Source organism: Electrona antarctica (assembly GCF_951216825.1).
Source record: "Electrona antarctica genome assembly, chromosome: 3".
NCBI lineage: Eukaryota > Metazoa > Chordata > Actinopteri > Myctophiformes > Myctophidae > Electrona > Electrona antarctica.
In genome coordinates this window covers 27,319,697-27,345,826 of record NC_136808.1, presented here as the reverse complement: position 1 = coordinate 27,345,826, position 26,130 = coordinate 27,319,697, and the positions used below count along the sequence as shown (strand labels likewise).

The 26,130-nt window shown below is 46.1% G+C and overlaps 1 protein-coding gene across 6 annotated transcripts in view; it reads right to left on the bottom strand.

Moving 5' to 3' along the window:
- Positions 1-26,130, bottom strand: part of herc1 (HECT and RLD domain containing E3 ubiquitin protein ligase family member 1) — a 138,916-nt gene that overhangs the window by 42,163 nt on the left and 70,623 nt on the right. For 2 of the 6 annotated variants that reach the window (XM_079496111.1, XM_079496113.1), the window contains exons 39-55: positions 25,290-25,453; positions 22,782-23,505; positions 22,001-22,292; positions 20,270-20,498; positions 18,652-18,812; positions 15,847-15,963; positions 15,097-15,370; positions 13,482-13,603; positions 12,350-12,585; positions 8,901-9,169; positions 7,745-7,797; positions 6,043-6,243; positions 4,351-4,525; positions 3,037-3,313; positions 2,354-2,567; positions 1,320-1,579; positions 789-916 (exon numbers count right to left, since the gene is read on the bottom strand). In XM_079496111.1, coding sequence (XP_079352237.1) covers positions 789-916; positions 1,320-1,579; positions 2,354-2,567; positions 3,037-3,313; positions 4,351-4,525; positions 6,043-6,243; positions 7,745-7,797; positions 8,901-9,169; positions 12,350-12,585; positions 13,482-13,603; positions 15,097-15,370; positions 15,847-15,963; positions 18,652-18,812; positions 20,270-20,498; positions 22,001-22,292; positions 22,782-23,505; positions 25,290-25,453 — 3,896 coding nt within the window. The remainder of the gene's footprint in view (positions 1-788; positions 917-1,319; positions 1,580-2,353; positions 2,568-3,036; positions 3,314-4,350; positions 4,526-6,042; positions 6,244-7,744; positions 7,798-8,900; positions 9,170-12,349; positions 12,586-13,481; positions 13,604-15,096; positions 15,371-15,846; positions 15,964-18,651; positions 18,813-20,269; positions 20,499-22,000; positions 22,293-22,781; positions 23,506-25,289; positions 25,454-26,130) is intronic. The other 4 variants (XM_079496115.1, XM_079496112.1, XM_079496114.1 and 1 more) reach the window with 4 other exon arrangements.

The window sequence follows — 26,130 nt, the reverse complement described above, 5'->3', positions numbered from 1 at the left end:
GAGGGGAAAGATACGAGGAGAGGATAGGTATCTGGTAAACATTTTATTGGCGGCAGGAAAGAAGGCTATCACAAGGAAATGGGGACAGAAGGAGCCTCCAACACAGGGACAATGGGAGGAGTTGATTCAGGAGATACAGCTCATGGAGAAACTGACACATCGCCTGAGACTGCAGGTGGAACAAATGGAGGACAAATGGTCCAAATGGACAATATTTAATGACCTGGTCATGAACAGTGAGGGCATGGGGGAATGAGGAACAATAGAACATGTCTAGGAATATGTAAAGTAATAAGCAAGGTTTGATACGCATTGTCGATTTTATTTATTTTTCTTTTTTCTTTTTCATGTTTGTTTGTACCGTTTGTCTTTTGCCATTGTTTTCATTGTTTGTTTGTTCAAAAAAATAATACAAATCTAAGTGATAAAAAAAATAAAAAAATAATAACAGAGTATACTAGGTTTAACTAGCCTTTCTAATTGGACACTGACATTATATGAAGTCCATAAGTTGGTCACATAATATGGGCAGGTCAACACCACCACCATGCTGCAGGATGGAGGCCAGAGGAGGCCAGGAAACTCACATTTGATAATAGCGTCCCTATTTTGGGGCGATGTACAAGCGTTGTGAGCTTTAGGTTGTGGCTGTTTTCATGTAGGAGTTTTAGTGTAGAGGGTATAAAAGTATAAAAAGGTGTCTGTGTGTGTGTGTGTGTGTGTGTGTGTGTGTGTGTGTGTGTGTCTGTGTGTGTGTGTGTGTGTGTGTGTGTGTGTGTCTGTCTTACGTCTTATTGAAGATGCACGTCTGCTGAAGGCTGTACTGGTTCTTGGTGACATTCCACACTCTGACCGTCCCGTCGTTCCCGCTGGTGGCCAGCAGTCCTTTTTTACAGCACCAAGCACACGTGATCACCTGGAGCAACGGACAGTACAGGAGCAGCTTTACATGCAATGAACACAGAACATGTGAACCTGTGTCCACTCAGCGCTCGCTGAGGACCACAAAGTCATGGCATGGGTTACGTACTCACAGTATGTGCACACAAGTTAGATGTGGAAAGAACGACAGAGAGAGATAAGAGATTTAACTGTTCCAAGCTTTGTGTCATTTTGCACAGACCCTTATTTTTATTTTATTTTCATTATTATTATTGTTATTATTATGCTTTAACTGTGCTGTCTTCTATGTACAGTATGTGGGTTTGTATGTGGGGAGGGTTGTCGGCGGGTGGTGGTATGTGCATTTTGTGAAAAATTGAAATTAAAAACAAAATAATAATAATAATAATAATAAGGGTGTACTAACTACTACCCACCCTGCTCTGGTGCGCCTCCAGCTTGAACACGGAGCACTTGCGCAGGTCCCCGGCCATGTCGGTGAAGGACTGCGGGCGGCTGTGGTTGTTGTCGCGGTCGTGCGCCGCCAGCGTGCGCACCAGCTGCTGGGCGGCCCACTGGCGGTGCTGCGACGACAGCCTGGACGACAGGCAGCAGGCGGCCAGCGCATTGGCCAGCTCCAGGGGGCCTACAGCGGAGGGGTTGTGGGAAGGATGGGCATACAAATGCGCAATTAGACCTGCTTGAACACAAAGAGGAGGAGGAGGAAACACCGAGGTGACATGGCAGGGCAGGGCAGGGAGCGCCCGGTGAGTGACAAGGAAGGGGGGAAAAAAACAAAACATGACAAAATAAGAGACACGACAAAAAACAAAAAGGCACAGATGAAACACAATGGTGAAATGGTTGACACGTGTGAGGCCTCATTCACACATATCAAACGAACATGCTCTGTTCTGTCCGTGTTTTATCATGGCCGCCTCAATGCTTTTCCAATGGAAGTCACGTGGTTTGACCAAACACTGGTCAAACCATGTGACTTCCATTGGCGGCCATGAAACACAGACGGAACAGAGCATGTTTGTTTGATATGTGTGAATGAGGCTTCACACATTCAAAACAGAGACAGAATGTCCATTCTTCTGTCTCTGTTCTGGGGGGAGAGGGGGGGGCAGAGCAGCTCACAGTTCATTTTCAATGGGAGTCACATGGTTTTGACGAAACAACCGTGCTTGATGGGGGGGACAGAACAGAGCTGGAACAGAGGGGGGGGGCAGAACAAAAATATATTTTTTTTCGGGGCGCTAGCCCCTCCTATATTCAGCTATTAGTGTAGATTTCCGTCCTACACGAACATTACATTTTAGGTCATAGTGTCATGATGATGTTGTACGATGATACGAGCACCCCTCATTTCACACGGACCCGTGTGTGTATAAATAAATTAAGCCAAAATAACACAACCGAACCAACAACAACCAATTCCTCCCATCACTTTCCACAATCCACAAACCTCTCTTCTCCACGTCAGACTTGTCATAGGCCGGCCTGAGTCGGGCTCCTTTGTCCGCCAGCAGCGCCACCAGAGCCTGCGTGACCACGAAGTTCGGCGACGTGATCATCTTGTTCTCCTCCGCCACGCCACGCAGGAAGCTGGGCAGGAACTTCCTCTGGATGGGGTCGTCCACCGTGGTGAGGTTCATGCCCGTGGCCGCCGAGATCAGGTTCTGGGACAGGAGAAGAAGAAGAAGAGGCTTGTTTTTGACAGCAACTTTTGATTTAAGTTTTAGTCATAGTCTCTTCAATAGTTTTCATTTAGTTTCAGTCACATTTTAGTCACCTGAAATGTTTTGTGTTAAGTCTAGTTTTAGTCGACTAAATGTCATAAGATTTTAGTCGACTAAATCTACAGTTGGCAAAAATGTATTTTGGTGTAATAAAGAGGGGAGGGGCTGTAATGACTACAGTTGATTTAGTCGACTAAAATGTGTTTTATGTGTCCTAACATTTTAGTCTAGTATTTATTTGTTGATAAAATTGTCAATATATTTAGTCATAGTTTTAGTCATCATAGATTCGTTTTTATTTAGTTTTAGTCAGTGAGAAAGTCGACGAACATTTTTCGTCTTAGTTTTATAGTGGAGGAAAACCACCCTGTAACCATCTCTCATAGGGATAACAACACCAGCACTGTACCTGAGTGCAGAGCTGCACCAGCAGCTTGGCAGCGTTGGGGCTGTTGGAGGCCAGACAGCCCACAGCCGTGCTGAGGTAAGCCAGACATGAGATGGGTTTGCTGGCCTTGGCGGCGCCGCGGGGCCTCTCTGGACCCCCCGTGCCCCCCGCCGCCGGGGGACTGCTGGTGGAGAGGCCCGCTCGGCCGGCCGCCGCGAGGCACATCAGCCTAACCAACGTCCTGATGTCCGTCAGACCCAGAGACTCCAGACCGGCCGCCAGGCTGCAGCTGGAGCCGCTGCATGGGCAGACAGACAGACAGACAGACAGACAGGCAGGGCAGGCAGACAGGACAGGACAGGACAGGACAGGACAGGACAGACAGACAGACAGACAGACAGACAGACAGACAGACAGACAGACAGACAGACACACACAGACAAGGAGACGAGAGGAGAAAGACAAATCAGTCACGCTAACAATTTACAATTTAGGCATTTAGCAGACGCTCTTAACCCATTTAGGCCTGACGTCGAAATAAATAAAAAAGTCTTCTAAATCCTGACAGTTTTCTAGAAATACCTCTGTTTCTATATCATGCAGTGGTGCTCAATATTTCATGTCAAGGACCCACAAATATATGTAATTGGCCGCCGACCCCCATCTGAAAATATGTTGTTCCTGGAACCCGGCCCCAGAAGCAAAGATTTGAGTTAATATATACATTTGCGCCACATTTTCACGATTTTTCTGCTATTTTTAAAATGTATAAAACTGTATAAAACTGACTTACTGTGTGTCAAGTTTGGTCACAAATGGTGGTTCCGTGGCTCAAATGCCGAATAAATAATAGGGGCCTTGACATGAATAAGGGTTGAAGACCACCAATGTTAAAAGTACACACAGAAAGAGTACCTGGGGACAGGGCTCTCATCACCATGGTCCTACCTGACAGACAGCAGGGACAGGGCTCTCATCACCATGGTCCTACCTGACAGACAGCAGGGACAGGGCTCTCATCACCATGGTCCTACCTGACAGACAGCAGGGACAGGGCTCTCATCACCATGGTCCTACCTGACAGACAGCAGGGACAGGGCTCTCATCACCATGGTCCTACCTGACAGACAGCAGGGACAGGGCTCTCATCACCATGGTCCTACCTGACAGACAGCAGGGACAGGGCTCTCATCACCATGGTCCTACCTGACAGACAGCAGGGACAGGGCTCTCATCACCATGGTCCTACCTGACAGACAGCAGGGACAGGGCTCTCATCACCATGGTCCTACCTGACAGACAGCAGGGACAGGGCTCTCATCACCATGGTCCTACCTGACAGACAGCAGGGACAGGGCTCTCATCACCATGGTCCTGGCCAGCAGCACCTGTGCGGCGGCAGTCACCCTCCTCAGGGCCATGACTCGGTCGTGAGGGTTCTGGAGAGCCGCCGCCTGCTCACCCAGCGTCACCCTGCCCGACGAACTCTTATCCACCGAGCTCTGGCAGCCTGGAGAGGACAGCATTGATTGATTGATTGATTTTATTAACAGTTTGCAGAATTACAGTACATTTCAAGTACAACTCAATACAAAAAAAAACTGTCAACTGTGAGTGGACGACACCATAAAGTATTACACTTGTTTACAAGAGTGTCCACCTTGTTCAATTCATCAAAACAATTAGAGACGTATGAATATACACTTCTATATAGTCTAAACAGGAAATCATCAGAGAGGTAAAAAGGGAAAAGAAACATACAGTGAGAGGGAAAAGGGGTGGGTGGGGGATTCAGATTTTATGGGGGCCAGTTTCGAATTGCAGCCGTCCGTAGGTGTCCTTTGAGAGCGGTTTTGAAGGAGTCAAGGGATTCACATGTCTTAACCCATTCTGGGCGGGAAGCCCTCTTGGTGTTTTAAGCATTATGTTATGCGAGTGCCGCGCTACGAGCTTGTAGATGTGCTATTTTTTTTAAATCGTGAAAATGTGGCGCAAATTTGGAATATATATAATTTCAGAGCGAACATTTTTAACTCAAAACTTTGCTTCTGGGGGGTCCCTGGAACAACATATTTTGAGATGGGGGTTGGCAGCCAATTACATATAATTTTGACACGACATGAAAATGTTTGAGGACCACCGACATAAAACAGTCAGGATTTAGAAGACATTTGTAGAATCGTCCTCGGGTCTAAATGGGTTAATGACTGTTTGTAGGCGTTCCACATTTTGGTGGCATAGGAGCGAAATTAATTTAGTCCCTTGTTTGTGCCGAATCTGGGTTGCACATGGTTTGTTGAACTCCCTCTGGTGTTGTGGGTGTGGACTTCACAGCACGGCACCACAAACAATGTTAACACATTCGATGCTTTAGAGTTAGACGAGTATACTTGTCCTATTAACCGTATAGATGCCAAACGTTGTATATCTCGTGAAAAAGGTATTAAGGTCACCTGAGCCATCCACGAGAAACAGGAGATTTGATTAAAAAACATTTAAAAGTACTTATTTACCGATCATTATAACGGGGGGGTTGGTACTCGCATGGAAGAAACACCTACATCCCGATCCGACGTGCACACGGCCGCATGCTTAACACCCCGAGCGGCAAGAACGGAGTACTCCGTCCCATCAACGTAGTAACGTTCGTCGCCCAGGACGGAGATTAATAAAAGGACGGAGATTTATTGATATCAAAACCGATCGCATCGCTCCACAGGCTGGGAGCGTCTGTTGCGCAACATTCAATGTTATTTCCGGTTGGGACGTCATCCAAAATGTTCCCCCCCATTTTAGCCGATCAGATCGAAAATCGTAAAACGTGAATAACTCTTCATCTAAATCAGGACTTAAGGCATTTAATATCCATATAAGGATTTCCTGGAAAAATGAACATTTTTGGAGTCAGGTGGTTTCTTCCCGACAACGGACATATCTTACCCAGTGTTTCCCAAACGTTCATGTCAAGGACCCGCAAATGTAAACTAATTAGCCCCCCCCCCCACATTGAGAAGCACTGTATCTCACCGATCTGCAGCAGGGTCTCCTCCATGCTGTTGGTGGCCGTCACCATGGCGACAGAGGCCCCCAGGGGGTCGCTGTCTGGGAACTGGACGGCCTCGGGGACCAGCCGCCTCTCGTTCAGACCCAGAGGACCGGCCAGCAGCTCAAACTCCTCCTCGCCCGTCAGCTTCTCATCTTCATCCACGTCCAGCATGTCCCAGTCTTCTGTAGGAGGACCAGGAGGACCATAGAGTTATGTAGAGCAGTGGCACTGGTTCCCAAACTTTCTTCATGTCAAGGAACCCCAAATTGACACTAATTATCCCACGGATTATGCCAGGGACCTCCCATAAGAGAATGTTTTTACGGCTCTAGCAGTGATTTTCATTTCAAGGACCCCCAGCTTGACCTGAATTAGGCTACGGTCCCTCATTTAATGGCATTTCTATCTCTGAGACCCCCAATTTATATTGTAAAATCTAAGTTAATGGAACCATTAAGGCATGCCCAAATATGGAGTCAATGCAGACGTCAGAATGATGTCAGAGCAGTACAGTATATGAACACTGGGCAGGCCGTGGCCCTGTCCAGATCCCGGGCAGAGGCCTTTTTGGGGCGGTTCTGGACAACCGCGTATATCTATTCTACGTCCGAGCATGGACATGGTAACGCCCCGCCTGCATCTGATTGGCCTACCCTACACTACAGAATACCACTGGTCTCACCAGACTGTCCTCCGTCTGAGGTGGGAAATAATACAAGTACAAGAGAATGACGCAACAGTAACTTTTATTTTTGTAGAAGAGGCAAACTAACATTGTTTATGCCGTTTGCTTTGATTGAATGATTGATTGATTGAACACTTATTTGTATTATTTGATTTGGGTGTGTTCTAAATTGATTAACGTGTATTAATCTATTATACTAAAAAAGATAAAGATCAAGGGAAAAGAGACCTTTTTACAGTACAATAATGTTTCAAGTTTACACTGTACACATGTAAAATAAACGGCATAAACAATATATTAGTTTGCCTCTTCTACAAAACATAAAAGTGCGTGCCAAGCTGTCATTCTCTTGTATTATATCGTACTTGTATTATTTATTTATTTCCCACCACGGAGTAACCTCGCGGCAGACTATCCAGCATGTAACTTCCACCTCGGAGGAAAGTCTGGTAAGGCCGGCAGTGTTGGTAGGTTCAAAGTCTGTCCAACAGTAAGAAGTCTTCCCTTCATACACACTGTCCTGCTTCCTAAGAGGTCAGGAGTCTTCCCTTCATACACACTGTCCTGCTTCCTAAGAGGTCAGGAGTCTTCCCTTCATACACACTGTCCTGCTTCCCCATGAGGTCAGAAGTCTTCCCTTCATACACACTGTCCTGCTTCCTAAGAGGTCAGGAGTCTTCCCTCCATACACACTGTCCTGCTTCCCCAGGAGGTCAGAAGTCTTCCCTTCATACACACTGTCCTGCTTCCTAAGAGGTCAGGAGTCTTCCCTTCATACACACTGTCCTGCTTCCCTTCATACACACTGTCCTGCTTCCCCAGGAGGTCAGAAGTCTTCCCTTCATACACACTGTCCTGCTTCCCTTCATACACACTGTCCTGCTTCCCCATGAGGTCAGAAGTCTTCCCTTCATACACACTGTCCTGCTTCCCCAGGAGGTCAGAAGTCTTCCCTTCATACACACTGTCCTGCTTCCCCAGGAGGTCAGAAGTCTTACCTTCATACACACTGTCCTGCTTCCCCAAGAGGTCAGGAGCCTGGCCTTTGTATCTGAATTGTGTAGAAAAGAGGAACATATAGAATTAATAGATTCAATCTTTAATAAGTACAAAAAAAAAGGTTACTCGACAACCAAACCTGTGACCATGTATAGTCTAATAGTCCAGTGCACTTTGACAGCGTATCCTGTATTACTTAAATCCTGTATTATTTAAAAGCAACACTGCACTTTATGCACAGGTAACTGTTACAATACTGTACCTTATGCACAAGTTACTTTAGTTACAAATCTGTATTGCCCTTCAAACGCTGCTAAATTACATAGATGCACTTCACCTTTGTACTTTCCTTGTGTATGTATGTTTTAAATGCTTTGTTTCCTAATGTCCTTTCATGTGGGGATTGCGGATGAAAATTTGCGTTTTTGCTAAATCCAGCGTATTTACATTGCATTTATGTAATGTCAATTAATATGCACTGTCCCGTCTAAATAAACAAATACAAATAGAAATAAAGGGCCATGACACAACAAGCTGATACATGTATTTTTCTGAATCCGATAGCGTGGAGGCAAACAGCCTGAATCTGATAGTGTGGAGGCGAAGGGCCTGAATCCGATAGTGTGGAGGCGAATGGCCTGAATCCGATAGCGTGGAGGCGAACGGCCTGAATCCGATAGTGTGGAGGCGAACGGCCTGAATCCGATAGCGTGGAGGCGAACGGCCTGAATCCGATAGTGTGGAGGCGAACGGCCTGAATCCGATAGTGTGGAGGCGAACGGCCTGAATCCGATAGCGTGGAGGCGAACGGCCTGAATCCGATAGTGTGGAGGCGAACGGCCTGAATCCGATAGTGTGGAGGCGAAGGGCCTGAATCCGATAGCGTGGAGGCGAACGGCCTGAATCCGATAGCGTGGAGGCGAACGGCCTGAATCCGATAGTGTGGAGGCGAAGGGCCTGAATCCGACCAAAATACCTTTTAGTCGACTCAAATCTTATGATATTTAGTCGACTAAAACTAGACTAACACAAAAGCATTCCAGGTGACTAAAATGTGACTGAAACTAAAATGAAAACTATTCAAGAGACTATGACTAAAACTAAAATAAAAATTTGCTGCCAGAAAACAAGTTCAACACTGGTAGCTATATGTACCTTTCCACGACGGGGACTTTGGCCTTGCACTTGATGGCCAGGTACTTCTCCCTGCAGCCGCCGCACAGCAGGTAGTACGGGTTGCCGCTGCCGCACTCCCCTCCGAACCAGCCGTCCACGTAGGAGCCGTTGCTGCGGTAGCCCTGGCGGTTGGCGCTGCGGCCGCAGCCCGGGTGGCTCTTCTTCATGTGCTGGTTGAAGTTGGCCACGCTGGCCTCACACAGCTCGCACACCACCACCTCGTCACGCTCCTCCGTCTCGCACACATGCTGAGACACACAGAGACACGCGCGACGAGCACGCACACACACAGAGACACGCGCAACGAGCACACACACGCACACAAAGACACACACAACGAGCACGCACACAGAGACACGTGCAACGAGCACGCACACGCACACAAAGACACACGCAACGAGCACGCACACAAAGACACACGCAACGAGCACGCACACAAAGACACGCGCAACGAGCACGCACACGCACACAAAGACATGCGCAACGAGCACGCACACAAAGACATGAGCACGCACACGCACACAAAGACACGCGCAACGAGCACGCACACACACACACAAAGACAAGCGCAACGAGCACGCACACACGCACGGACAGACGGGACACAAAATCAGTAGAGTTGTCATAGGGTTCAAAAACACAGAAAAGCAGTCATGCCATGAGTAAAAAAACACAACAGGGTCAATGAGGGCCTTTTTGCATTGAAGGTCATTAATACCCTATTGGCCTGACAATAAGACTAACGTTTATTATTCCCCCAATGGAAATAACAAACGAGGTTGTATTACAATCGGGGACTAGACAATTTGACATGATGGGGGGGTCGTCTTATAATCAGAGTCGTCTTATGTTCGGGACAACACGATAAATATATTCAAAACATCCAATCAGCGGCCAGTCGTCATTCATTATCATTCATCCAACAACAAATGAATGAACCGCAATTCAATCTGTTTTTCATTGCATGCTAGCTCCAGCTTCTTGTGTTGCGTGGCCTTTCAGTTCCATGTGTCCAATGTCTACAATTATACTTGAGTTGGAAGCATTAGGACCCATTTTAACTCTCAATGGCTTCCTTTCTGAAAAATAACACCATTGTAAAAAGATGCACGTGTTTAGATATTCTATTTACAATGATTCTATAAATGTCTTCTAAATCATGACAGTTTTCTGAACAACCCATGTTTCTATGTTAGTGGTGCTCAAACTATTTCATGTCAGGGAGCCCCAGAATTATATGTATTTGACCGCCAAACGCCATCTCAAAATATGTCGTTCAGGGGACCTCCCCAGAAGCAAAGATTGGAGTTAAAAACGTTCACTTTGAAAGAATATATACATATTCATAGATTTGCACCACATTTTCAGGATTTTTCAAAAATAGCAGACGTACAAGCTCATAGCACTCGGTGCCGCGCTATGAGCTTGTAGATCTGCTATTTTTCAATAGCTAAAGTATAACAGAAAAGTGGTTCCCGTTCAGAATGGGTTAAGACAATAAAGTAATACTAAGAATAAATAAAACAAAATCTTATGGATGTCAGGCTTGGGAGCTACTGTGCAAATGTGGAGGAAGGCAGCGTTATTATCGCTTAGTAAATCTGTTCACCATGCATGTATGAACATATTGTGTGTTGTATAAGAGAATTAAAATGTCACCATGCACGTTTAGCATTACCCCGTTTAGTGTTTTTAGATCACTGGTTCTCTATGTTGGGGTCTGGGGTCCGTCCACCCACCCAGCAGACCAAATGGTCTGGGGTCCGTCCACCCACCCAGCAGACCAAACGGTCTGGGTTCCGTCCACCCACCCAGCAGACCAAATGGTCTGGGGTCCGTCCGTCCACCCAGCAGACCAAACGGTCTGGGTTCCGTCCACCCACCCAGCAGACCAAATGGTCTGGGGTCCGTCCGTCCACCCAGCAGACCAAATGGTCTGGGGTCCGTCCACCCACCCAGCAGACCAAATGGTCTGGGGTCCGTCCACCCACCCAGCAGACCAAATGGTCTGGGGTCCGTCCACCCACCCAGCAGACCAAATGGTCTGGGGTCCGTCCACCCACCCAGCAGACCAAATGGTCTGGGGTCCGTCCACCCACCCAGCAGACCAAATGGTCTGGGGTCCAACCACACACCCAGCAGAAAGAATGCCTCGTCTCTCCTAATCCAGGGTGCTCTCCGTGGTTTTTATCTGATGGATATACTAGCGCTTCATTTCTGCTCCTCATCCGCCTCTCGTTCAAAATATGAACGCTTTTTGGATCATGTATCGTATAAATTAAATCGAGAGCAAGGTAAGCTAGCAAAATATTTCTTTTTTTTCCCCCTGGATTGTTTCCCGGATTGTTTCACAGGTGTACAAATGGAACCCGCTTCCATTTGTACACCTGTGTGACAATGTAACATGTTGGAAACTATGAAGTGACTTTAAAAAATAATTTGTGTTGGAATAAAACACAATCAATTCAAACAGGGAACACCTGTGTGCCATATACAGTATATAGCAGCAACATTATTTAAAAAAATAATAATAATAAATTGAATAAAGGTTTTTCATAAAACAGGATTTAGAAGCCATTTTTAGAATCTGCCTCAGGTCCAAATGGGTTCATTTAACCCTGATGGTGTACAAAATGGTTCCATTTGTACACTTTCTCAGATTCAGCTAGAGACCCATTGGTGGCCCTGGTGGTCCCTGGTGGTCCCTGGGTGTCCCTGGGGGTCCCTGGTGGTCCCTGGTGGTCCCTGGTGGTCCCTGGTGGTTCCCGCCACCCCCCGCCCCCACGCAGAGAACCAGTGGTTTAGCATGCACGTATGCAGTGTTGTTTTCGTCGACTAATACTATGACGAAAAATGTTCGTCGACTATACTACCTTTTTTCACTAAATGGAAACTACATGAAAACTAAGCTATGATGACTAAAACTAAGATTAAATATATTGACAATTTCGTCAACAAATAAAAACTAGACTAAAAGGGACTAGTGGACAAGACATCCAGTATATATAAAAGACAAGTCATTTTACAATTGGTTTCATGCGGAAAATAACAGATCTACAAGCTCACAAGCTTGTAGATCTGCTATTTTCAGCAAGTGTAAAATCAGTCATTACGACGGCATCAAGGTCCGCCAAAATACATTTTAGTCGACTACATCAACTGTAGATTTAGTTGACTAAAATCTCATGACATTTAGCCGACTAAAACTAGACCATTTCAGGTGACTAAAAATATGACTAAAACTAAATGAAGTTTCATTCCAAAGACTATGACTAAAACTAAAATAGAAATTTGCTGCCAAAAACAACACTGCACGTATTATGAGACATGCTATCCGGTCAGTGGACCAGGCATAAAGCGTTGTGGGGTTAGTGTGACAGGCAGCGGCCCAGCTTGGCCTAATTAACCGTTTTAAAATACACACACACCCATGTTGGCCAGTCCAGTACCTCCGGGATCCACATTCCCAGAATGTCCGTGTCGCTGGCCAGGTCCTGTCCGAACATGGCCTCCATGGTCTCCTCGTCCAGGTCCATCTCCAGCTCTTCGTCCAGGTTGAAGTCATACAGGGCGCCGGGGTCTTGCTGCTGCTGCTGCTGCTGCAGCGCCGAGACGTCGCGGCGAGACTGGCTGTGGTGGGCCTGGACCGAGCGGTACAGGCCGGCTGGAAGAGCAACGGGCCAACGGTTAAAGGAGCATTCAGTGATTTGGGTGATTTGGAACCCCCCCCCCCCCCCGGTAACAAGATGTGCACATGCACACACTACAGACCAACAGCACACACAATAAGGCCCGCCCCCACTTCATCATGATTGGATGAAGGCTGGGCCACCCAGCCAAGGTTTTTTGACCCCCAGGGGTTAACTGGGGACAGGGAGGAACTCCTTATATGGTTAGCACAGTCTATACTAGGGAGTATTATCACTTTTCACTATCACATTTAAAAAATGTCTTCTAAATCCTGACAGTTCTGAAATACCTCATGTTTCTGTATCAGTGGTGCTCAATATTTCATGTCAAGGACCCCACAAATTATATGTAATTGGCCACCAATCCCCATTTGAAAATATGTTATTCCAGGGACCCACCCAGAAGCAAAGATTTGAGTTAAAAGCGTTCGCTCTGAAAGAATATATATATTCAAAGATGTGCGCCACACTTTCATGATTTTTCAAAAATAGCAGATCTACAAGCTTGTAGATCTGCTATTTTTCAACAGGTAAAGTATAACATAATGCTTAAAACACCAAAAGAGGTTCCCACCCAGAATCTGGCATGACTGCAGTAAGGCCAGGTACCACACATGCTGACCTCTAGTTCAGTTGTGAGCTTGTGGATCGGCTATTGTAACCAAGTCTAAAATCAGTCATTACGACAGCATCAAGGCCCGCCAAAATACATTTTAGTCGATTAAATCAACTGTACATTTAGTCGACTAAAATCTTATGATATTTAGTCGACTAGAACTAGACTAACACTAAAACATTTCAGATGACTAAAATATGACTATTAAAACTAAATTAAAATGTACTAAAATCTAAATTCAACACTGCTTCTCACCTGCACGGGCCAGAAGCGTGCGAGCGGCCAGGTCAAAGCGGTGCTTCCTGCTGACGGCGGAGCGCCCCCTGGTGGGAGGAGGACCACTGGAGGCGGACGGACTCTCCTGCTCCCCTTCAGGACTGCCAAGGACACAGAAAGACTTTTAACCCATTCAGACCTGGAACCAGTGTTAAAACTAAGACGACTAAAACTAAGACGAAAAATGTTCGTCGACTAAAACTAAATGGAAACTAAATGAAAACTAAGCTATGATGACTAAAACTAAGACTGAATATACTGACAATTTCGTCAACAAATAAAAACTAGACTAAAATATATTATATATAAAATATATAAAATATAATATATTATATTAAAAGTAATTTTACAATTAGTTGCATGCGATACATGGCCAAAGCATTTCCGGGGGTCCCCAGCCAAAAACGTTGAGAACCCCTGTTCTAATGCAGGGGTTCTCAACCCGTGGGTCGCGACCCCTCGGGGGGTCGCCAAATTATTTTGGGGGGTCCCCAAAAATATTTCACGATTTTGCGCGCTATGAGCTTGTAGATCTGCTATTTTTCAATAGCTAAATTATAACATAATGCTTAAAACACCAAAAGGGGTTCCCGCCCAAAATGGGTTAAGGTTATTGTAGCAGTCAATTTATATTGGGGGTCGGGAGGGGGCGGGGCGGGGGTCCCGAGACGTTGCCAAAGCATTTCCGGGGGTCCCCGGCCAAAAACGTTGAGAACCCCTGTTCTAATGGATTCCATTTCCAGTGGTGGTGAGTAGCTCCCCTTAGCTTCCTCTGAAGTGAAGCAGCTATGTCCAAGACCCCAAGTATCGTCCCCGTTCGGTGTCCAAAAGAACAAACATAGCCTACAAAGTTTACAAACCATCCACGCACCGCTCATGGCGTGTCTCGACAGCTTAGAGATCTGTTATTTTAACGAGGCGCGCCGCCGCACCGAGAGACGGCGGTTATAATACTAATAATTTTGGAAATCAAATAGCCTGTAGCCTGCAGTGGACTGTAACATTGTGTGGTCATCATACACTACAGAATTATATCATTTATATGGATCGGTTGGTGACTATATGACGTTGATTAATGTCTGATTAGGTTATTCATCGCAGCCAGCTGGGTTAACGAGATAGCTCAGTGCAACATGACGAAAACCTGACGCTTCAGCTATCGTGTGATAATCCGATTGATTTTATAAAACATTTAGCATATGAACTGAAGCTCATTTGGTGCGCCGCGAACCAGAGGCCAGCCAGCGGTATAAACAACCACCCCACCGTTCACTTCTCTCATGCCTGCGCGCAGTCAGTATGCGTGCTTCCGCCAGGTCCACTCCTCCGTCTTCCTCCTGTCACAATTAAGTGAATCGCCGATAGCGCAACCCTCTTCATAATAAATACATACATGTAGGCTATACACATTACACAAATAACAGAATTGCTATTTTTATTATAATAACACTCTTAGAAAAAAGGAGAAAAAGAGAAAGAAAAAAGAAAAGATCATGGAAAAATCACGACGAATTAGCATAATGTTTGGGCCCGGCCCGGCCCGAAAACGTCGTGTCTGGTTCGGGCAGAGTTTGAGAACTTCAATGTACAGTACCTCTCGCTGAAGCCCTCCTCCATGTCGGCAGCGTCTCCAGGAGAGTACAGGTAGGAGGAGCTCCTCTCCAGGGACTTGCCGCCGCCTCCTCCTCCTCCTCCTCCTCCTCCTCCGCTGGAGGCTAAGGCCCCGTCGGCCCCGTCGCCCCCGTCGCCTCCTCCTCCTCCTCCTCCTCCTCCAGAGAGGGGCTCGTCCTCCTCCTCTGTCCCGGGGTGTTCGATCATCCACATGGCGAGCACCGTGATGTTCTGGGCGTCGGCCTCTCCCTGAGCGCCTGGCGCATCAACAACAGTGTTGATAACAAATTTAGATTTTAGTTTCCATCCATAGAATGCCTTTACTAATAGGCAAACACCAAGATATTGGGGGAAGAGAGAGAGAAAAGGGAAGGGGTTAAGTACAGGTGGTCCCTGTGCATGGTGGTCCCTATTACATTAAAATCTAATTTACTTCCGGTGGGTCTCGAGCTCAATTATTCATAGTTAGTAACCAATTGGACCCTTGCAGAGTGTTATGGTTAGGGTAGGTTATGGTTATGTACTAGTCATATTCTTTTGGTGCCAGGATCTTGACAAGGTTAATGGCGTTTGCTCACTCATGGTGTTGGTGTCAGGATATTGCTTGCTTTGTGGTCTATCCAGCTGCCAACAGTACCCTTATGAATACAAATACAAAACTGTGGGGGGGAAATGATAATGTTTGAGAACCACTGTTCATATAATAGTGTAGAAGCTAGTGAGCCAGACTCACCGGTGGCCTCCAGAGCTTTGGTGATCTGGCGAAGAGAGAATCCCATCTCTAACAGGGGCACAGCGATGGCAGGGGGAGGCGGCGATGTGGACAGCCTGCTGCTGGGGTCTGACAGGGCTGGGGAAACAGATCATCCACAACCATTAGATGGCTGGCTGGCTGGCTATACACCACTGAGATTGAAAAGCCAGATACGCAATCTCCGGGTTACGCAATCTCTGGGTTACCCGTATCTACGTGAGGTGGGCGGACACATTATTAGCTCAACCCCCGCCAGCCGCAAGGGGCGATAGTTCAGCGACCGCCACCGTTCACCACCATTCTATTTGGTTGTAGAAGAAGAGCGCCTCCTCGTCTCCCCAAAACAGCAATGGTGAAGGTGGTCGCGCTGATCGGATTCATCACTGGCTAAGAGTCTTTAGAAGCATTCATATTTTAGATGCGCGGTCACAGGGAGTTGCTATTGAGCCACTAAACACAGTTGCTTTATTTATCCAGTGCGATTTGAAATGGAATACTCTTAACAAATTAACTGCTCCTGGCGGAACGTTCCGTCATAAGGAATCCAACTAGCAACTGCTTCTGGCGTAATGTTCCGTCTGATAAGCTTTATTATTGATATCAAACCGGATCGCTGATTTCAATTTTTTCATTATTATTTTCTTTTTCCAATTCAATAATACATAAATAATAAAAAAACAAATTAGTCATGGTATTTTTGAGGGGCGCTAGCCCCTCCTATGTCCAGCTTTGAGGGTTTGTGTAAACACAAACATTGTGTTGCAAACACCACCTATGACTATTTTTTATTTTTTTTTAACTCTTAATTTTTGAATATGCAAGAGACACAAAAGACAAACAAGGCATACATTAAAACAAAAACATCAACAGAAGAAACAGAATAATAAAAAACAAAAAAAAACAAACAAACAAACAAATGAGGTCATGGGATGTACAGCAACAAGCAACAACAATACAGACTTTTGGATTCATTGACAACCGGAAAGACACAGCCCATATTCACTCTATATCCGCCCCCCCAGCTAAATACTCTATCCATTTCTCCCATCTTCTTTCACCCAGCTCTTTTTGCAGTCTTAAAGAATAGGTCATCTGTTCTAGGAGATGTAGTTGTTTCACAATGTTGATAAATAGGTCAGCAGTAGGACAAATCTTTTGTAACCAATTTCTTGTAATAGCTTTTTTGCTTGCTACAAGTAAAATCTTAAGTAAGTAGGAGTCATCCTGATTTAGCCCATCTGGGAGTTGTCCTAGGTACAAAGATGTGAATGTATCATCTATTCCAAAACCCATAATGTTTGAGATGTGTTGTCACTTCCTTCCAAAACGGTTGAATTACAGGACAAGACCAAAAGACATGTGCATGATCAACCACTGTATCTCCACATTCTCTCCAACAGTCCATATGGTTGCCAGTCTGTTTGGACTTCTGTTTTGGAGTAATAAAGAAGCAAATCTGGTTTTTCCAACAAAAGTCTCTCCAAATCAAGGAATTAGTGGTCGTTGATTGCGTTTTCCATGTATTCATCCATACTTCATCACTTATATCAATGCCCATCTCTTTTTCCCATCGCTCTTTCACATATATTGTAGAATCCTTTTTCAACGACATAAGTCCATTATATAGTTTACTTACAAGACCCCTATTACTTCCTGAGCCATAAGCATTTGTAAATATAGTGATTAGACTTGTTGTAATACCTGGAGTAGACCCTTTTACCTTTTTACCAAAATAATCCCTTACCTGCAAGTATCTATAAAAGTCCTGGTTAGCCAACCCATATTTCTGCTTTAAGTTTTCAAAACTATCAATATCTCCATTTCTAATCATAGTACATATAGAGGTGATGCCATTGTGGTGCCATTGTTTGTACCTATTGTCTAATACTGCTGGTATGAAGTCAGGGTCATATGCTGGCCAACTTAAAAGTTTTGCCTCCCTCTGAAGATGGAAGCGTTTAACAACTTCCAGCCATATTTTGAACGATAAATTTACCCACTGACTCCTCGTCCGAAACAGTCCTTTCTCTCTGTCAGTGCAACCCAATAGTGACTGTATTGGTATATCCATCAGGGATAACTCTATGCTTTTCCATTTTGCAATGTAGGGTCGGTTACACCAATATACCAAGGGTCTTAGCTGAGCTGCTAGATAATAGTCCCTTAAAGATGGGAGAGACATGCCTCCTCTCTCTCGGGGCAGTTGTAAGGTAGAAAGTTTCACCCTTGGCCTTTTTTTATCCCAAATAAAACGTGAGATATGTTTATTCCATTCCCTGAATTGTTTTAAAGGTATTTCCACTGGCAGTGACAAAAAAAGGTATAGTAATCTGGGTAAAATTACCATTTTGACTGCTCTTATTCTGCCACCTAAATCGAGAGGAAGCACGCTCCACCTGCCAAAATCATCATACATCTTTTCCGTTGCACCTTTGTAATTTACGTCAAACAATTGTGACAGGTCCTTGGGCAAATTCACACCTAGATATTTAATATGAGATGAATACCAATTAAAATTGTATTTTGTTATGTTTTCTTGTGTAGGATTGTAATTGACCTATGACTAGTTTTGAGTGTTTGTGTAAAAGAAACTAGAGTGTAAAAGTGAGGTCGCAAATTGTGATTGGCCAGAATGAGATGACTTATTATGATGTATGATGATAAGAGCGCCCTTCACGAAAGATTGCGAGCAATAAACATGCTCTGAAAATGCACGGCGGCCGTTCATACACACACCTGTGTGTATGTGCTGTGTAATGGTGAGTGTTCCAGAATTCCACTTACATGTTCGGTTCTGCGGTCTGGAGGGCTGGGAGTCGGGGGACGTGAGGCTCTGCCTGCGGCCCACCTCCTCAGAGGGAGAGGTGGGCAGAGAAGACACGGGAGGGGTCTGGGCCCGGCGGCTTGGAAGCAGAGCAGTGGTCGGGTAGCTGGAGAACATTTGCCTACGCAGAACAAAAAATAAATGTATACAATGTATTCAGTATTAGCGTGTGCTTGTACATAGTTCACAGAACAATGTATTCAGTATTAGCGTGTGCTTGTACATAGTTCACAGAACAATGTATTCAGTATTAGCGTGTGCTTGTACATAGTTCACAGAACAATGTATTCAGTATTAGCGTGTGCTTGTACATAGTTCACAGAACAATGTATTCAGTATTAGCCTGTATTTAGGCCAGGTGTTCACCAGGGACATTAACAAAACACAATCATGGATAGACCTATACACATTTTGTCATGTTGGATGTCCTCTCATTCTGTATGTGTTTTTAATCCTTATCATCAAAATCATGTCTTTTAATGCTTTTATTATCAGATGTACTTGATTTTTTCTGAAGTTTTCTGCTCAGGCACGTAATTCTCCTCTGTGGGCGCTGGGAGGGACATGCAGGTTCTAGCCCTGGGATTGGTTTAGGTTGCTGTGCTCCTTCCCACTCCCAGGTGTTAAATATGCATGATTTTTTTTGTATATATTTGTTCTGTTTTCTGTCATTATAACATTTGCCTGATGAAGACTTATAGGGTCAAAACATTGCAGTTTTGTCTTTAAAGGTAGCATGACCTTAATTTTCTTTTATTTTTATTTTAGGTTTAATGACCTCAATTACCAATGCACAATTCATAATGTTATAAAAAGCAATACAGTTAACATGTTGACTGCCACAGGGTGGCGTTAGAGGGTAGTTACAGTAGTAGTTACAGTACACTGCAGTCAGTGTTAAAAGTTAATTTTCAGCAAGACATTTATGTATCGATAACAGTACATTAATTGACGGAGAATTCCGCCAAAAGCAGACAACGCACATGCAGATTAGACACACCAACGGACCAACATGCGGAAACAACGGTCGAACATGCACTGCTCTGTGCTTGCGGTTATGGTTAGGTTAGGGTGTGAGGTAGGTTGTCGGACCAATAGTATGTCTAAACTAAAGCCTGTACCTGCAGACAACAGCCCATTTAGACCTGAGGACGATTCTACAAATGCCTTTTAAATCCTGACAGTTTTCTGAAAACCTCATGTTTCTATGTCAGTGGTTCTCAAACTATTTCATGTCAAGGACCCCTAGAATTATATGTAAATGGCCACCGACCCCCATCTGAAAATATGTTGTTCCAGGGACCTCCCAGAAGCAAAGATTTGAGTTAAAAATGTTCGCTCTGAAAGAATATATATTCAAAGATTTGTGCCACATTTACACGATTTTTCAAAAATAACAGACCTACAACTTGTAGATCTGCTATTTTTCAAAAGCTAAAGTATAACGTAATTGCTTAAAACACCAAAAGGGGTTCCCGCCCAAAATGGGTTAAATGACCGGAATATTCAGCCAAAAGGCCAATCAAGTGCAGAAACAGAACCGTCGGCGCGGTGTGGCTGGCTGTGTTGACCTCTGACCTGAGCAGGCTCAGGGGCATGACCCCCGCCGGAGACTCGGTGGCGGGGACGGTCTCCGTGTCGGTGACGGGCGTGGTGGCGGTGGTGGTGTCCTCCAGGGAGGAGCTCATGAAGGAGGTGGTGCTGGACGCAGAAGGGCTGGTGGTGATCGGCGTCTGGGCCAGCTGCTGCTGCTCACCGCCTTCCACGGCCTCTGTCCCCCCCTCGCCCTCTGGCTCGCTTCTCCATGCTGAGGGAGGGAATTAGCCCATTTAGACCCCAGGACGATTCTACAAATGTCTTCTAAATCTTTTTCATGGCCCGCGGACCCCTAAATTAACGTCAATTTGGCCGTGGAGTTCTTTGGTGGGGACATAACTATAAATAACACCTGGACCTCTTTGGTGGGGACATAACAACTACAAATAACACCTGGACCTCTTTGGTGGGGACGTAACTACAAATAACACCTGGACCTCTTTGGTGGGGACATAACAACTACAAATAACACCTGGACCTCTTTGGTGGGGACGTAACTACAAATAACACCTGGACCTCTTTGGTGGGGACATAACAACTACAAATAACACCTGGACCTCTTTGGTGGGGACGTAACTACAAATAACACCTGGACCTCTTTGGTGGGGACATAACTACAAATAACACCTGGACCTCTTTGGTGGGGACGTAACTATAAATAACACCTGGACCTCTTTGGTGGAGACATAACTACAAATAACACCTGGACCTCTTTGGTGGAGACATAACTATAAATAACACCTGGACCTCTTTGGTGGAGACATAACAACTACAAATAACACCTGGACCTCTTTGGTGGGGACGTAACTACAAATAACACCTGGACCTCTTTGGTGGGGACATAACAACTACAAATAACACCTGGACCTCTTTGGTGGGGACGTAACTACAAATAACACCTGGACCTCTTTGGTGGGGACATAACTACAAATAACACCTGGACCTCTTTGGTGGGGACGTAACTATAAATAACACCTGGACCTCTTTGGTGGAGACATAACTACAAATAACACCTGGACCTCTTTGGTGGGGACATAACTACAAATAACACCTGGACCTCTTTGGTGGGGACGTAACTATAAATAACACCTGGACCTCTTTGGTGGGGACATAACTACAAATAACACCTGGACCTCTTTGGTGGGGACGTAACTATAAATAACACCTGGACCTCTTTGGTGGAGACATAACTACAAATAACACCTGGACCTCTTTGGTGGAGACATAACTATAAATAACACCTGGACCTCTTTGGTGGAGACATAACTATAAATAACACCTGGACCTTTTTGGTGGGGACATAACTACAAATAACACCTGGACCTCTTTGGTGGGGACGTAACAACTACAAATAAAGGTAAGAAAGCCCTCTAGCATGGAATTCTCCATTAAGTGTACTGTACTGTAGGTGAGGCCCCCCGGGGCCGCCAGTTGCCCCGTGTATGAAGTATATAGAGGAGTGTACTGTATGAGGCCCCCCGGGGCCGCCAGTTGCCCCGTGTATGAAGTATATAGAGGACTGTACTGTATGAGGCCCCCCGGGGCCGCCAGTTGCCCCGTGTATGAAGTATATAGAGGACTGTACTGTATGAGGCCCCCCGGGGCCGCCAGTTGCCCCGTGTATGAAGTATATAGAGGAGTGTACTGTATGAGGCCCCCCGGGGCCACCAGTTGCCCTGTGTATGAAGTATATAGAGGAGTGTAACTTCTCACCAGATCTGGCCTTTCCTCCGCTGGGGTCGTCCAGCAGCCCGTGGACAACCAGCTTGTAGATCATGGCCTGTGCCCGCTCCAGGTCGCCCAGGCCCAGGGCCCTCTTGATGGGTGAGCGCATCACCGCCCGCTTCACCATGTGACGCATCAGGAACTGCAGCGCGGCGCGCATCTCCACCTCCTCTTGGCACACGGGCGGCGAGGACGCGCCCCCCGCGGTGCCAGCGCCGCCGCCGGTGGGCCCGGCGTTGAGGTCTGCGTTGTGCCCGCTGGGGGCCGTCTCTGGTTGTACCTTCACGTTGAGAAGATGGTAAAGAGTTATGTTTAAGGGCTGTGTACTGGACCACGGTTAGGGTTAGCCAGGATTTATGATGATGTCGATCCAATGTGCGATAGATGCCACCAGGCTCCAGCTAATCTTGGTCAGCTAAGTCTTTTTGGTCAGCTATATTTTATACTATTTCAGATGTGTTACAGTTGCCCATTGATCCATCCCCCTGTTATTTCCCTATTTGAAACCTCAACTCGCTTCCTGAAACCACCCCCCTGCCTAAATATCAATCTGACCCTTTTAAAATGAGAAAAAATGAAATACACATTGCGTGGCTCAATCTCCAAATTCAGTATGGCAGCCTTTTCTGTCTCATGTTTGACCGCCTTAGAACAGCCGTACCTTTGGTATGAGCAGCAGAACTACTGCTGAAAAGAGCAGGGGACTGGAGACAGGGGACAGAGGACTGGAGACAGGGGACAGGGGACAGGGGACTGGAGACAGCCGTACCTTTGGTATGAGCAGCAGCTCAGCATACTTGCTGCAGCTCAGCAGGGCGCTGAGGGCCTTCATGGCTCCCAGGTAGAGGTAGGACAGCTGCACGGCGTGGATCTCAGACTGCGTGGCGGCACACGACGAAGGAGAAGGCTCGTGGCTGCGAGAGCCGCCGTGCTCGTGGCCCTTCCTGCTGCGGCTCCCGTCCGCAGGAGTGTGCAGAGCCGTGGCGGCGAAGACTGCCTCGCTCGCTCCCTCGGGAGCGTTATGATGATGCTGCGGGCTGCTGGAGGCGTAAGAGCAGATCTCGCTCTCGGACTTGGAGTTGGACGTGGCGAGTGTTTTGACCTCCTCCAGGCTGTGGGACACGCGCAGGTCCGAGGCGGGGGCGGCAGGGGACACGATATCGATGGGTGCGGTGCCGGTGGTGGCTCCTTCTCCCACGTTCTCTTTGTGTTCGTTGCGGTGGTAGCGCTCGCCGTCCGCCTTGTCGTCGCCGGGGGACACCTCGTGACCGCCTCCGCCCCCGCTCGTGGCGGGCGGCGCACTGCGGTGCTTCTTGTCGTGGCGTCGCGCGCTAAGCTTGGCAGCGGCGTCCTCGTGGATGCTGGTGAGGTAGGTGAGGTCCAGCAGCAGCGAGGCGGTGAGGCCGCGGAAGCGCGCCACGTCGAAGGGCAGCGGCTCGCACGGCTCCAGGTTGTACAGGGGAGTGTCACTAGGTGACCAGAAAGTTGGGAAGCTTTTTAGTAGACGCCGAAGAGCGAAGGAGGGAGTGGAAAAAAGAGACAAAGGGAAGGAAACACAAAGTAAGGGAGAGGACAGGAGAGGCGAAGAAAAGCATGCGTGACAAAGGCAAAAAAAAAAAAAAAGTGGTCTGTGAGAGTCGGGTGGAGGTTTAGGAAGGATGTCAACTGCTAGTCAAGAGAAGGTAATGTGTAAATAAAAAATGCAGAGGATAATGCCGTAATACATAAATAAAACCTGCAGGGTCTCTGCAGGTTTAATCACATCAGACTTTTTTAATGCCACTTGAAACGAAAATTAATTTAATGTTCCATGGAGACCCTGCGGTAATGTGTTCATAACACAGCTCCATTCCCAGGGCTTCTGGGGAAATGGAGGCTCAATGCATTGCCTACGGTGAGTAATGGCCGCATCCATCTCGCTCTGTTCTGTGGCGTTGTTTCGGATCGCCGCGGTCGTGGTGGTGGATTTTTCAACTCAAACACAAACGATGGGACTATTTTCAGGATTTATTTTTCATGAAATGGAGGCACAATAATTGCGAAGCCGTGGTTCTTCTTAAAAGGTTAGTGAAAACACCGGCAGGGAGTTAAGAGATTCATTTATAACGCAGCCAACGTGTTGAACCATGCAGAGAGGGTGGAATGAACTGTGGGGAGGATGGACATAAAGGGTGAAAATAAAGTAATGGTAATGCGTTTTTTATGATTAAGAAGAAGCAGTGCAGAGGATATGGGAGAGGCTAAAGCAGAGTTAATACAGCCAATAAAGTGAACACATGTTCAGGAATCACAACTACAACGCATCCGTTCACACATTTCTATAGGCATGACGTTATACGGACGATATTCGTATGCCTAAGGCCACAGCACTGCATGTTCCACATACCTCACAATGGAACATCATGCTATAGGCATGACGGTATACGGACGATATTCGTATGCCTAAGGCCACAGCACTGCATGTTCCACATACCTCACAATGGAACATCATGCTATAGGCATGACGTTATACGGACGATATTCGTATGCCTAAGGCCACAGCACTGCATGTTCCACATACCTCACAATGGAACACCATGCACAGATTATATAAATAAAGCCATAGAATTTCTATAGGCATGACGTTATACGGACGATATTCGTATGCCTAAGGCCACAGCACTGCATGTTCCACATACCTCACAATGGAACATCATGCACAGATTATATAAATAAAGCCATAGAAACATGAAACAAGAGACAAATGCACAATAAAAGACATATGAGGCCAGTACAATTTACATCTGCGCAACATAAACATGTCCAGGTAAACACCTGAATTACGATCTGCTGTCGGGCAGACGCCTTGTATCTCCCAGTGGTGGAAAAACATGTGTTTTTGTTTTGTTACTTAAGTAAAAGTATCAATACTGCAATGAACTACTCTGTTACAACTAAAAGTACGGTAATCAAAATTTGCTTGAGTAAAATTACTAAGGTATTGGTATCAAAATGTACTTAAAGTACCAAAACTAAAAGTAGTCATTATGCAGAATGTCTCATATCACATGTCATTTGAAAATAGCTTGCTAACATATTAGTCTAGTTTGTATTTGTTGACGAAACGGTCAATATATTTAGTCTCAGTTTTAGTGATCATAGCTTCGTTTTCATTTAGTTTTCGTCAGTGAAAAAAAGGTAGTCGCCGAAAAAATGTCGTCATATTATTAGTCGACGAAATCAACACTGCTTTGCAAACACCCCCCACCCCCCGCCCCGCCCTGGCCCCTTGGGGTACCTGATGGTAATCTCCGCCTCGTCCCACTGCACCTTGGCCGACGTGCTGCCCTCCTTCACCACGCCCAGCAGGGTGGCGTGCCGTCCCGTCTGCCTGTGCACGCAGCGGCCTCCCACGCGGAGGCCCGCGTCCGCCCCACCAATCACTGCCAGCACAGGCCACACCTAGGAGGTTATCACACAAAGTATCACCACCAGCACAGGCCACACCTAGGAGTACTGTACTGGACGATTCATTATTGTCATAGAAATAACTGTGATCGACAATATAATTGTGACAATTTGACACAATGAGGTAATAATAGTGACAGGGCCTATAGAGTAGCGCCACACACACCTCGGTGCACAGTAATAATAGTGACAGGGCCTATAGAGTAGCCACACACACCTCGGTGCACAGTAATAATAGTGACAGGCAGGGCTCGACGCTTAGCATTTTTCCAAGTAGCACGTGTGCGACTAAGTTGAAAAATCTAGTAGCACACAAATTATTTTAGGAGCACGATGAAAGGTTATCAAATAATGTGTATGAGGGCCCTCCTATATACAGCTTTAGTCCCCACACGTCTCAATATTTGCCATTGACAATGAACGGAGAAATTAGGTCAAAATTCCCCTAAATATGACGTAAATTAAAATATATTATTATATATATATATTTTTTTTAAATTTAATTAAAAAAAAATGTAATACTTTACTTATAAAAAAACCTGGCAACCCGCACCGCGGTCATTTTCCGCTAACCTGAGCGGGGCTCCCTAGCCTGCTGGAGAGGCTCACATCATCCCATGCACCCTCGAGAGGAAAAAAAAGGGAAAAAAATGCAGCCTTGAGCCTACCAA